Raw genomic sequence first — 14568 nt, 5'->3', positions numbered from 1 at the left:
TGAGTCACAGCCTGCTCAGGTCCATGCAGCAGCTTCTCTGTATTCCTCCTTCTCTTTTCTCTTCTTTGATCTAGCTTTCAAGGAACATGGTTCTTGTCTGTTTGTGCTTGGGCCAGAATTCCATATTTTATTATGATAAAGGATCTGAATTACCACCTACTTTTGCTGGTACTCAGTGAAATTTTACTCTCACAAATCTTTGTATTCAAAGGAATTATGAGACGATTTCTTTGCTAATCCTCTTCCATCTGAAGTGCCTGCTAGACATTTAAGGTAAATGATTTAACCTCAAAGTGCCTTATCAAGGCAATAAATGTAGTGTGAAAGACTGTTCCATGTTTTAAACCTTATTACCCTCTTGTGTTTTAGCTTCAGGGCACTTTGACTTCATTGGGTTTCCTCACACTTTGGTCTGTTCTCCTACAGGCTCTTGTCTCTGTGTTCTGACAGTCATTTCTGAGGTAACCAGAAAACATCTTTTTGTTCTGTGAGCTATGCTGGTACTGAACGGGCTTGCAGCACTAACCTGCTCCTGCTGACCTCGTTCTGCTCTCAGAGCACATCATGTCAAATCTAAGTGTGGTGTGGTAGCAAACAGCCTCCATTTGTGAGGTATGCATGGGAATGAAAAATGCCCAAAAATCTGTTTGTTATTTCTGAATTATTATCCTCTATCCCCCTCCTGACTTACATTACAATTCCTGAGGCTATTCTTCTCATCTATTGTTGTTAACCGTGTATTCCAAATATATCACCAACTTTTTTATCATATTTCATATGATAATTTATCATGTCCTGCTTTCCATTTACATGATTTTTCCCTTTTCTGCTTCTGGAGATATAGCATTGCTCCTTCCTGCGTGTGAGACCTCCTCCCTAATACAGTTATCTCAGTGTAAGCTGCAGCTCTGCACAGAAGGATGTGATAATGGGAAAAAGTAACCTCTTGCACAGACTACTACAGTACCTGGGAATTACTTCTGAACTGCCCAAAACCTGTTGTGGTTCATCTGCTATGAGTGCAAGGTGTCTGTTGCGAAGCTAACGTAAATAAATGAAACTTCTTACATCTGGAACACATTCTACCCCATGGTTTCATACTTCTATTCTGAGATAGCAGCAGAGATAATAAGCAACTTTCATTTTTCTAATTCAGTAATTATGTCGTCTATTTCATTAGGACTATATTACAATAAGTTGTCATGTGTTCCATCTTGGTTGTCATTAAGTAGCTGATAAATCTGTGTTCTGCTTCATTTTTCTTGGCTCCATGTGTTGTGACTTTTTTCTCTTGTAATAGGAGACTAAAATGAAAATGCCATCTCCATCATAACAGCTAAGAATTTACAGACTTTATACACAGCAGAGGAATAACAAAATTGATTTTCTTTAAGCATCAAAATGCAACCTACATTTTGTTTCTTCATGTTCGTCCCAGAGGAAAGAAGCTATGCAAGACATTTCTGGCATAATGTGCTATTTGTAGAAGACTAAAATATGCTGTATAATTTGTTCAGTTGATTCTTCTATCACCCTGTCTTGCTAGGTTATATTTATATATTAGGTCTATATATATACATTTGTTTTCATAGCCACATTCATAAATATGCCCATGACTATGATAAATGTCTTGTAGATGTGCATTTTATTTTCATTACATTTGTCAGTATTGTAAAATGTCTGAAAGAGAAGAATAACAAATAAGGCTACATCTAAACTCCTTTAAAAGTAAAGTACCAATCCATTTTTTTAATCATCCGTACCACATTTCCCTGTATGTTTTATATGCACAAGTTGCTGAGGTAAACAGAGTAGAAAAAAGTAAATGCCAAGAGCAGTGTATATATGAAGACACAGTAAAGCCATTATATGATTAATGTCAAATAACAATATTGTATAAATGATTCAATTAAAGATTCACTTTAGGTTATAACAGTAGATTACACATGTAGATTGCAAGACAAGAAGGCCACATCCAAACTGATGCATTAATCTGAATTTGTAATATCTCCACCTAAGTCAGTGGAATTAATCTGGATTTCCCTTTTTTTTCAGTCAGAACCTGCTCCAAGAGTAACAGGGCCGGAACACGTGTCAATATTACAGTAAATATGCTGAGAAATATGCATCACCTCCAGATGGAATGGCAACAAGTGTCTGATTTTTATTTTTATTTTTTTTTCCTTTTCTCAGTTACTGTCATGAGAACTAAAGATATGGTTATGGGGAAGAAATCTTAATGGTTACTTCTACTGAACTGAATAAAAAACTGTATGTGGAAAATTCACCAGTGCTAAATGTTGATATTTCCAATAATTTCCTCAGCAGTTGAAATAAAGTAATATTAGGAAATACTGTGTATGTTCTCTTCCAGAATGGCATAGATGGTTTGTGCCACACAAAAGAAAAAATAGTTTTCTCTGTATATTTTCACTGTTTTTCACTCTGTATATTTTCAATGTTTTGATTTGCACTTGAGCTTTACGACATGTGCTATGAAACAAGCTTTCTGCCACTAAAACTACTCAAAGGGATTTTCCACATCTTTTCTTTTTGTTGCTCCACAAACATTAAAGAATAAGGAAACTGACACCGTGTTTGACAAAGAACAGCAGTATGGAAAGCTTGTTAAATCCTTCTGGAGGTGTTTTGTTATCCTAATGCTACAGGAAAACACAATCCCAAGAGTGTGGCCAAGATGAGGACAGTAACAGCTGCAGTCTGTCTGAGTCAGTGGGGTGGGATGCATCCAACCTCTGCGGAATTGTAGAGTCTTGTACTAAGCATCAAACTGGGGGAAATCTGAGTGGAGTACACAGTAGGAAACTGAGGATGGATAGAAAGCTGAGAGATGCACTGTACATGTTTTGCTGTAACTACCCACAGACTTAAGGGCACAGTGCTTTAGGCTTCCAGTCGTCTGCTGTAGTGATTTAACTAGGGAAAACCTGCAGGGTAGAATGGTCCTTTGAGAAGGAGTGTCACTTTCAGACTGGGAAAAGTAGAGATAGACATTTCTGAACACTGCAGGCTGCTAAGAAACAGAGGCCAGTGTTGTGCTCGTAAAGATATGTGCTAATGGATAAATTAACCAGAGAGCTCATAATAAATAATATAGTTGGCAGGGCTATGTTTACAGAGGACCTCAGCCATAGCAAAGTTAGCAATAGAAACATTGTTCATTGCTCAGAAGCTGGTCTGACTGGCTTAGCCTGTCCCATGGCTACAGCACAGTTACACTTCCAACCAAGTACAGGGAAAAAAAATATCAGACAAAAGTTGCTGACTGTACATACTTACTTTCACAAAAATCATTTCCCTTTGCATTCCCTAATTGAATGGCTTTAATGAGCTTACAGTTTGTGTTCATTTGGCAATCTTCACTTGTAATAGAGATCTTTTTTTTTTTTTTTTTGCTAAAAGCAATGCAACAAGATAAGTTACATCTATCAAGCATATTTTGTTGTTTCAGCCCAAAATAAAAATAGAAATAAAATATCCAGATAGACCAAAGATTGCATGGAACATAAAACATCCTCCTCTGATTAAAAAAAATTAAAATAAATAAATAAAAAAAAAAATTACTTTTTTTTCTTCTGAGGTAAAACAGTGACTCCAGGGTGTTCAACCCATCTTCTGCATATCGTTTTTAAAAGCTTTTCATTTCTTTATAGACACCTTATACATAAAAATACTTGCTTCTATAAATATTTTAATGTATTATTTTTCTCAACAATCTATTACCATATATAATGAATATTTATTTGCTGTAATATACAATTGTGAGGGTCCATATTTGGTGTAAATACTTAATGGGGCAAAGAAACACCTAAATTAAAATAATCTCTGCTCTAGAGTAAATCACTTCTCTCTCTTCTTGACCTGCTGCCACTTTGTGGCAATACAGATAGCTGTCAGTTGGGTGAACACACTGGGTTCTGTGACTCCTCCAGGTGCGGTGATGAAAGCAACGACCCATTGATTCTGAGAAGAAAGAATTTAATGAAAAAGTAAGAGGAAAAAGAGGGTGTGCACATCTTTTAACCAGTTTCAAAAGAGGTTTTATTAAAGGGTGCATGCAAGTTGGCAAGCTAAGGTGATGTGATTTATAAGTGATTTCCTTAAGGTCACACAGTAAGTCAGTGACACAAGTGGAAAGTGAATAAAGTTTCTTGAGCTCTAGTGCAGCAATCCAACCTATTGAATCCAACTTCAGGTAGCTGGAGTTCACTTTGTTACCATCATCTATATTTCAACATTCCCTCTGCTGTAGTCTTTCCAGTACCTTGAGGAAGCCAATTCCTTGTGGTAGACATTACAGCAGTGACAAGGCACTCTGCCATGAGGTTATTTCATAGCACATCACTTCTGAAGTCCATGAACCTCCTGGTTTGTTCTTTCCTTCCTCATTCCAGTGAATTCCAGATCATGCCTCCCGCTGACATGAGTGAAGGCAGCATCCTCAGCACTGTTTGCTCCCTGTTGGAAAGTGGCTTGTGCCAATTCAGTATGGCAGCATTCTTAAAGTTGCAAACTATCATATTCAAAAGTTAGACCATCCTACACTTGGTGCATAATTACAATTTTTTAAAGATAACCTTGCTTCATCCTGCTTTGCTTTGTTTTGCCTTCTGTGCCTGCTTCAATGCATAAGCATACAGTCACATAAATCAGCACATGTATTTGTTTTCTGCTGTTGCTCAAGGAGAGATTCAATCCTTGTTTATTGCATGCTACTCTTAATCATTTCAAGGTAATCTCTTCATTGCAACTTATCACTGACAACTGATCTGCCCAAGAAGACCTGTGTCCTGCTCAGGAGGAGGGTACTATTAGCACATTTTTATAGAGAGAAAGTTGCCTCAGAGAAATTAAGTAGAGAAGTAACTGCACATCAGTTTGGAATGCATGGGATCTCCTCATTAGGATATTTATCATAATGCAGCACTTCATCCATTCAACACACAGCTCCTGTTGATAGTAATCCGAACTATGTGCACTCAAACTAAGGATTTCAATCCGTGAATTCAGAACTCATTTTATCTTAATAAATGAAATAAAAGAAATCAAATGAAATAATGAAATAAAATTTGTTGAGGATGATTTCTTGCTTGGTAGTGTTAGAATAGTACCCAAGTAAAAATGTATTTCTCTTAGCCCTGAGGAAACTCCCATAGTACGAATTGTAGAGGAAAGGTAAGTACTCAGTTAGTGGTGGAATAATTACAGCAAATTGAAGAAAGTTTAGGATAAAAACCATTGTAACAAATTAACACATTAGTTTATGTTTCAAGCCCATAGACTGAAATTCCTATTAGAATAAGAAAGGAACGTTTTTCATCTTTTCTCTATCACCTATTGCCCAGCCACAATGCAGAGGGAAATCAGAGGCTGTGAAGGCAGAGCACCAGCTCACAGCACCAGGCTGGGTCTGCATCTCAGCAGAAGGGTCTAACATTCATCTGAGGATGGAGCCAAGGCAATTTTTCAGACAGTTGGCAACTGTTCCATGAATGAGATAGCTCAGGAACCCTGAAAGAAAAAATGCATCTTTAAATGTCATTGTTTTGACGACTTGACTAAATAGCATATAGGACTTGGTTCAAAATGCCAAAATGTCAAAACACTGCTGTGTAGTAGCTACTTTAGATCCTCACAGATTTAACAAAACTGGGTATAACTGCATGCAATGTTAAATATGGAGCATCATAAAAATGGAGCTTTTTTTAAAAGGAGGGTGAACTGCTTTTGGTAAGCACACATAAATCTGCTAAATCACAAGTAACAGAGGAAGGCTGGTTGGAGTAAATTACTCATGGTTTTTTCCAATGCAAGAACCGTGGACATTAAAAGATCTAGGAAGTGGCAGCTCAAAACAACCAGAAGAAGGATATTTTTTCAGAAAGTGTTAAATTAAACTGCAAAACAGAATGCTGGAAATACCAAAAGCTTGTGTGGACTCCATTGACTTCCTGGCAATATGGGAGTCCTCATGGCTGTAAACATTACAAGAGAGAACAAAGAGATGGCTCGTCTTCTGAAATGTTTGCAGTTTAAATATGAAAGCACGTATAAAATGTTATAACCCTCATTTTACTAGCAGGAACATGAGAAACAGAAAGATTAGAAGCTAGGAATGCATTAAAACAGAACCCATATATCTTGACTCCATGAGTACAGCTTCACCCCTAGGACATGTTTTCCTATTTCAGATCAGTGCAAAGTGTTTGTTAACAGTGCCTGACCAACATGGGGTTTTTCACCCTCTCTCACAGTTGCAAATCATTTTCAAAAAGTGAGGCTGATGGAGAATTATTTCTTGTGTAACAAATGAAATGGCACATTTTCCTTGATGATTATTTAATAGTGAGATAATGTGCTTATCAGTTCCCCTTGTACTGCAGCCTGTCTGCACAGACAAGTCATCAGTCACCATGATAAAGAAGAAAGAACATCCCTAAGATATTTTTATCCGAGGGCTGGGAAATGTTAATCATTTTTCAACTGCTAGATGTTCATTCAAATTCATAATTTTAGATGTTCTTCTCATGATGATTGTTAATTTTGTCTGCTCTGTAATATGATCTGTGGACAGTTGTTCAAATTCTGAAATGTTTGAGGGCTTGGGCAGGCAGACAAACAGGCGAAACGGAGTAATAAGATAAACACCATAAGGCACCACCATGCAACTCATGAGCACACAAATTGCCCTGCTGTGTACTGTCACCTTGTTGTATATTATTGCCCTTTCAGATCTGCTGAACTAGCTGCATGCATAGTGATCCTTCACACAGATCTGGCAAAAAAAAATGGCTACGTTTAAGCACAGTGAGTTACGTGTCACCCGAATTACTTTGAGAGAGCTAAGTTGCATGTGAGGTTACTGCAACTTTGCTCCTCTCTCTGGTTCTCTGATTATTGTAAATGTATTGAGGTAAGGAGAGGAAGCAGCTTTAGAGAGAGTCAGAATTTATTCTTAGCTAAGTCTACCCTAGTATTCCAGTTAAATTTACCCACTTTGACAAATCCCCTAGGAGGCCTCAGCCCCCAGCTGTACATGCACACACATGCTACGTGTACGTGGACATCACACAGCTTGTTCCTTTTGCTCCTCAGGGTGTGATTACAGCTTGCTGTATCCTGCTCTCACCAGCAGTAGGTGCTCTGCTGATTTGTTATTCCAGCAGTTCAGTAGATCAGTAGACCCAGACAGAGAAGCAGACTGTGCTCATCTGCTGTCTAAATCAACGCAGACAGCAAGCATGGGACTAACGTCTTAAGAAATAAACTTGGCCAAGCAGAATGGCTGTCAAGAGGGAAGGTCTTGATGGAGTGAGAGAATTGGGAAGATAACAGAGGTAACCTTTTTATTTTCCCAAGTCCTTCTGCAATATTACAGTGCAATGATTTAACGAAAGGAAGGAGGGGAACATGCGTAGAAAAAATATTTATCCTCCTGAGATCTGTTCTCTATGTTAATTCCCATACAATCCTAGGTCTTAACCTACCATCTTCCTTATTCCAAGGCTGGCAATCTTTCAACAAAGTAAGGGTAGGTTGTATTTTTCTTTCCCCAGTCAGCTATTAAGTGAGCCAATGGAAACTTGGCGGGCAGCTGAAGATGCGCCTCTGCCTGTGGCAGGAGCTCTCAGCTCCTGCTGAATTTGGAGCCCCGTGGGGGCTAGAAGCAAATGCATCTTTCAGACATCTCTTTGGAAGTGCCACAGTCCCCTAACTGTCTAGATCCCACTTCTATGTCCGTGTGATAAAAGTGACGTGTCCCCATCCTTTCCTTGCTGTCATCTTCCTCTACTTTCTGCAGGTTGGCTATAGTTTAGCAGACACCTCTAAGAATTAAATTCCACAGCATACCATGCCTGACACCCACTGTACAGAACAATGCAGTCAGGTAAAACAGTGTTGCTGAGGTATAACCTGAGTCATGCATTGCTAGAGGCACTTTTCTGGATGTTATGAAACAGAGACCACAGGGGGAACATATATTCTCCAGAGAACAGCTAATTACTGAAGACATGACTGGGACAGCAAGTGTTGAGATGACTTTCTCATAGACTCCTTGACTAAACATACAAGAACACTGGTGTCTGTGGGCTAAGCCAGCCCCCTCCTTCACAATTAGGGCAAAAACTCTGTGTGAGTTGACAGCATCTGTTGGTTGCCAGCTACTCCCGTATGTCAGGTATGAACTGACCAAGGAATGCTGATGTCTCTAGAAGTTATGCAGTGTATGTTTTGACAACAAATTCTGAAGTAGCCCCTTGACCAAAGGGGAACTTGATCATTCAGTGTATGCCTACACATTCTGCTAGACCAAGGGAAGCTACAACGTATGTTTGTGAGTATATATGGGGACCACATGTAGGTTTCTTCTTCTGCTCTCCCTGGAGAGCAGCTCTTTTGTGAACTTGTACAAGCTGGAAACAGCTGTAATAAATCCCAGTGTGTAATGTGAATCCCGTGTTTAGTGGGTTTGACTTTTAAAAATGCGAATACACGCAGGCCCTGATGACTTCAATAGCATTTATGGGTGCTCAGTGCTTGTATAAATGTCACACTATTTATAACATATTTCTGTGTCCTTTTTTTATATTCTCTGTTGGCCTGTCTCTTTTCCACTGTGGTATCCTTGACTGACATAATCACATCAGGATGTAGCATGTGTTTGAATAATTAAGAAAATAGAAATAAAAGTTATCTTTATTCTAGTCTTTGTTTTTCCATTACTCAACCACCAAAGATCACAGTACCATTTTTCTTCTATATTTTTTACATTCTATGGAAGACAAATACCTTTCATTTTGCAATAGTTTATTAAATCTTACAAGTCCAATTATTTGCCCCTGAATTTTCCCCTCTAAGCCTTAGAAAATTGTTTCTGCTATATCCAAGCTCATGCCAACTTCTTGGCTTCTCGGCCGCAATCCATCAGCAAGTGCTCTGCTAAGAACCACTTTGAGACTCTCCTTAAACCTCTTCTTCTTGCTGCTTCCTACAAAGAAGTAAACAAGAGGGTTGATGCTGCTGTTGACGGTGGAGAGAACAATGGTGACATGGTTCTGCTGGCTGAGCAAAGATGACCAATGGTGATAGTTCAGAAGGTACAGCAGCCTCATGGGCATGGCAAAGATGAGGAAGACGACAACGGTGGCCACAATGATAATGTAGAGCTTTGATGAATGAGGTCTCAGAGAGTTACGGTGAATCCTGATGACCAAGATCAGGCTGGACAGAATCATTAGAGGAATGAAGATCAGGAAAGTCAGGATCCACGTGAAGATGAGCATTGCTTGGCAATGGTTGGCATCATCAAATTGTTCCTTTGTTGAATCATCTTTGCATGTTAAGTATTCGGCTATTGTCATCAGAAAAGACAGAGTCCATAGAATTGCGCACACAATTGCTGATTGGTGCTGTGACCGATGGCAGCGGTACCAGATGGGGTAAACAATAGACAGACACCTCTCAATACTGATGGCTGTCAGGAGATAGAGACCAGTATTATATCCGAGAAGAAAGACAATAGACAGTGTGGTGGTTATATAGTAGTAAAAGCCATACGCGAATCCAAAGCCAGCAATGTACTCAATTGACAGAATAAATATACAAAACAGTAAGGAGATGTCAGCAATGGACAGGTGTGTGATGTACGCAGTGAATGGATTTCTTTTGATCTGGAAGCAGAGGCACCAGAGGACAATTCCATTTTCACAAAAACCCAGGAAGGAGATGATCATAATTACCCAAAGTGGGGTCAATATCTCCCAGACTCTTTCCTGTGTAGAAATGTTTCTGTGCATTGAGATGTTCTCTGTGCCTTCACTGGGATGAAACGTTATGTTTGACTCATCCATGGGGAAAGCTCAAGTTTGGATAGCACAGCTCTTCCTTCTGTAAATATGTATAAAAATATACTGTGAATATTGTGTGTTCCTTCCCTCCCCTTGTTCTTTCCATTTTGCGGACCCTGGTTTTCTGGTCAGATCTGAAAGCCTTATCAAGGGAAAACTGTCTCTGATGTACTAATGCTTGCTGAAACCCAGCTGGAACTATTCTAAGCAAGTATTAAAGACTGCTAAACCCATCATGCTAGCAAAAATCCAGAGTTTTCCTCTCTGTGGGGTTCAGCTTATGGATGCTAAACCACAACTACAGAGATGCGCTCAAAGAGCTCCTGAGCATGCAACCTCTCTGTCACATTGCAAAGTTCCATAATGCAGTTCCATAATCACAGATAGGAGTGGTGGTTCTTACTAGAGCACGAGATTGTTCCCAGACAGGTCTGTTCAGCTCCCTTTGAAGCTAGTGATGATAATTTGAAGCTATACATATTTCAGGTGAATCTGGTACAACACAAAATGTTGCGTCAAAAACTTGATACCAATACCTTTTCCTGAGGATTTTAATTTATTAAGTAAAATTAATATGTAGTTACTCAGCTCAATATTTCCTCAAAGTGAAAAGTTGCAGGAATGGAAAATGACTTAGCTTTGAGGCAGTCTCATATTTGTCCAACTTTAAGTGTCATTTATCAAAGTATACACTCACAGAATCATAGAATATCCTGAGTTGGAATGAACCCAAAAGGATCATCGAGTCCAACTCCAATTTAGACATGTTTAAAGACAGTGAACCATTTAACAGAACTGCAAATACCCTGCAAACATTACAAACACAACCCACCACAAGAAACAATTGTTCAGGTTCCCTGCTGTTGTTATAATGGTTAGAACAGTTGCTTTGGAACAAGTTCTCCCTTCAAAAGTCTCTTTTTGTCCCACAAGAGAGAATAAGTAGCATTGGCTTCCATTGATTTTCATTGATATGTAGAAATGTGTCATGCTCCCTTCTCTTTTAACTTCCTACCTGTCTCAATGATAATGTAAATTAGAGCACTTGCTGATTTACTGCTGTTCCAAGGAAAAACTACTGGTAATAAGCTTGCCCATCTGCCTCGGTTCATCTGTATAGGCTGCCCTGGTTGTTAACATGCCATAATGAGAATCTACCTACATCCTCAAGCAGTCAAGAACATCAAATGCAAGGGAAAGAAGTTTTACTGGGGATAAGTCTTGCAATGATTACTGAAACAGAGCCACTGACTCCAATCATAAATTTTCCCTCATGAGCCCTGGGTTTCCCATGTTCACAACAGCTTCTTCAGACAGGACATCACAGTCTAAAAAAGAGCATTAGTAAACAACCTGGGAAGCCTCAGGGCTTGCCGGCATTTAAACCTGCACAAAAATGGTAATGATGATCTCACCTGTATGTTGACTGTGCCACCGTCTGAGACTCAGTCGGAAGGAACAAACAACATAGCTGGAAATGTGGAAGACAAGTGAGCGTGAATGAAGCAGGTAAGTGCAGTGACTGGAATGAGTGGCAGAATTCCCAAAAGCAGCATTCTGGAAAAGCTATAGAGGGAAGGTAGCTCAAACACTGTGCTACTGGAAGTGCAGTAAAAATTCATAGGAGAAAAGGAGAGGAGAATCTATCTTCTTCATGAGTTAAAAGAAATAGGAAAGAACAATATGTAAAGACTTGATCCTGTGTTTGATTCATAGATCTGTATCAATACACTATTTCTCTCTGGAGAGTGAAGCGAAGAACAAAAAGTTCTGGACTTACTACAGTCATTCCCACATGAAAACATTCAGAGATGAGAATGGAAAGAATCTTCTCCTTCCAGGTTCATCCATGGTCTGTTCAGATTTCCATGAAGCTGTTGAGGAATTTCCTTGAAGAATCTGAAGTTTACCTTTTCCAACCATTTGTCTTTGGTAAGAGGGAGAGCGGATAATCATTCTGACCACGACTCCCTCAAAAATAAGTTGTGCTGTTATCCCATTGCTCAAAATGACTGAGGCACACCAAGGAAAGAGCCCTACATCTGAAGCTGTGCTTCAAATGGCATCACTCAGTAGTTGGCAAACATCTGTCTGAAAGCCTGGGAGTTAACTATTGTGGGAACTGAATGGCAGTATATGGAAAATTGTCCTGAGCTGTCACAATACCAAGAGACATAGTTTAAACAAACAAACACAAAGTGAGCAGGAAATCTATTTGGGGAAGATAAAATCTGAAGGAAAAATCTCAGTTTAGAACTGTGCCACCAAATGCCATCTAAAAAAATACAAGCTGGTGTGGAAATGTGTCTTAAATTACTTTTTAATGTAAGAAAGCAAGAATAGAATGAAAAGAAAGTGAAAAAAGAGAGGGAGAGGGAGAGAGATCAAGGGGAAAGAATGAAATGAAGAGGGAAGGAAGAGAACATGGAATGAAGGAAGGAAGGAGGGAAGGAAAGAAAGAAGGAAGGAAAAACTAAGCCACAGAACAAAGCAAATAGACAGGTCTTTCGAGTTAGTCTCATATATACATTTCTATTGGTAAAAATTCTATCCCAAGAGTATTCTAAACAAACAAACAAACAAACAAGTACACAAACAACAACACCAAAAAACCCAACAACACAGAAATACAAAGCAGAAGTCATTCCCTGAGATTTAAACGCTCTCCCCTGGAAAGTTCAAACAAGCTTAGCAGCAGATGGAAGTCCCCCGAGGATGTCCCCTGCTTTTGCCCCAAGTATTAGATTGTTTTTTTATTCAGATATTAGCAGAACAAACATTCTTCGCCAAAAAAGGAGAGAATTTGCTTGGTCTTCTCCTTTAGATGTTTCACTAAAACTACCAAATCCCCAAATGGGAAAAGCTACTAACTAACATGAGAAATAAGTGACCCCAAAGGGAGGGTCAGAATAAAGTTAGGAAAGTAACGGAAAGAAGTGAAAACAACTTCTAATTGCCCTTTTGTTCGTTTAAATTCTAATCTATCTCACGTAGAACAGCTATGGTTCTATCAGAAATTTCAAGCTGCTTTGGAAAAGGAAAAAACCTGTTCCTTACCCATAAAATGAGATGTGCATGTGAGTAGTGAGGATGATCATTGTAGGAGTCTGTTAGTATTGCAAATTACTCATTTTTATAGCCTATTGAGTCTGCTGCACAAAGTGTTCCAAAATCAGGGATGTGCTTGCCTCTGTGTCTCTGGGTGGATGGTGGTTTCCGATAACTCAAACACACACAGCATTTCCATTGTGACTGATCCTTAGGGCATCATCAGTCATCATCATGGCCAAGGCAGCAGCGTGAAACCTGGCCTATGGGGGAACAGATCACAAACCCAGCTTGTACCTGGTAATTTAAGGGGTGAAAGAAGGATTGAATATGGCAGGGTGATCCAGTGCTTGCCAACCATTGGAGTATTCACATCAGATATTGCCAAGAGACTGAGTGGTTATTTCTGAATCAGTTTAACTATTCAGATGTTGAACAAGGGGACTACAATAGCAAAGCATGGAACCCCAGCGCATCTCAAAATTAGAAATGAATATCGGACGTGAACTCATGAATGCCAATATAGACATTCTATCCATTTCAATCTAAATTGATTATGCAGCAAAATATGGTATGAATGATAATTTATCCTCAAACTTTTCTGTGGGACATCAGCTTGGTGGGACAAAGCAGCCTAGCAATAGATGTAGCTTGAATGTACACTTTCAAATACCCTGTATGTACAAAGCTGGCAGTGCTGCCTTTTTATCATTTTGCTTTGAGACTTTGAACCATTTCGCATTCTTCTGTCTTCAGTTACTGGAAGTAGAAAACAAGCTAAAAAGAACTCACAGTTTATTCATTCATTAGATAAATATATATGAATTATAAACCAAATTAGAAGGTTTAATGTGTTGGGTACAGGTGTCAATATATAAAGGATTCTCTGGAAGTTGCATGTCCCTAATTATATGTCTGTGCAAACCATGTAAAGAAAACCACAAGGGATGAGTTTTGGCAGCACCTGCAGGTATCATTCAGTCTGTGGACATCGTCAGACAGCCTGGTGCAGCCTTCAAAGTGTGACGCTGCTTGTGCAACCCTACAGCCAGAGGTGAAATCAGCCATTTTGGATAGAGCTGTATGCGTGCATTTCATGCGATATCACGTGGAGGGATGTATCACATGTGGTGTTCTGAATAGGTGCTTGTGCCTCTGCATTCTGACAGAGCATTGGTGAGGAAACAGACAGGAGGCAATTGCAGGGAGCTTCCCAAATCAAAGAAGGGTGAGAAATGCAGGAGAATAGGGGAAACTGAGGGGCTTTTAGCGATGCTGTGAGATTGGAAGAAGCTAATGTCAATGAACATGGTTTCCTATTGTACATCTTTCTGCGTTTTTTGGAGAGGGGAGAAGGAAAAATGTAATTTTAAGAATTATAAGGAATAAAAGGAAAACGTACTCTTGGTCAAATAATTGCTTTCTCTAATAAAATCCTCTAGCATCTAACTGTCAAAGAATCTCTGTGATCTATTTCTGAACTATTGGTTTAGAGTTCTTTATGAGTAGAAATGTGTTCCTGCTCTTCACCTGTACCCCATCAAGCCACAGAGAGGGGGAGCCTTGTCATCCCTTCTGTTTTTCTCTCCAACCTTATTAAAGTACAAAACAGCTGTCTCCTTTCTTCTCAATCAGGCTTACTTCATTCTGC

At 39.2% G+C, this 14568-nt stretch overlaps 1 protein-coding gene across 1 annotated transcript; it reads right to left on the bottom strand.

Moving 5' to 3' along the window:
* Positions 1–8882: 8882 nt before the first annotated feature.
* Positions 8883–9898, bottom strand: MAS1 (MAS1 proto-oncogene, G protein-coupled receptor). The gene has a single exon (XM_052684347.1). The coding sequence runs from the start codon at positions 9870–9872 to the stop codon at positions 8883–8885; it is 990 nt and encodes a 329-aa protein (XP_052540307.1). The 5' UTR covers positions 9873–9898.
* Between the last annotated feature and the right edge of the window lie 4670 nt (positions 9899–14568).

Source organism: Tympanuchus pallidicinctus, unplaced genomic scaffold, assembly GCF_026119805.1.
Source record: "Tympanuchus pallidicinctus isolate F22 unplaced genomic scaffold, pur_lepc_1.0 scaffold1, whole genome shotgun sequence".
In the NCBI taxonomy this organism is placed as follows: Eukaryota; Metazoa; Chordata; class Aves; order Galliformes; family Phasianidae; genus Tympanuchus; species Tympanuchus pallidicinctus.
The sequence above is the reverse complement of the archived record's forward strand: the minus strand, read 5'-3'. Positions and strand labels throughout refer to the sequence as shown.

Bases quoted from the DNA above. Each gene is read 5' to 3' on its own strand.
- MAS1 (XM_052684347.1), bottom strand. From the start codon at position 9,872: ATGGATGAGTCAAACATAACGTTTCATCCCAGTGAAGGCACAGAGAAC.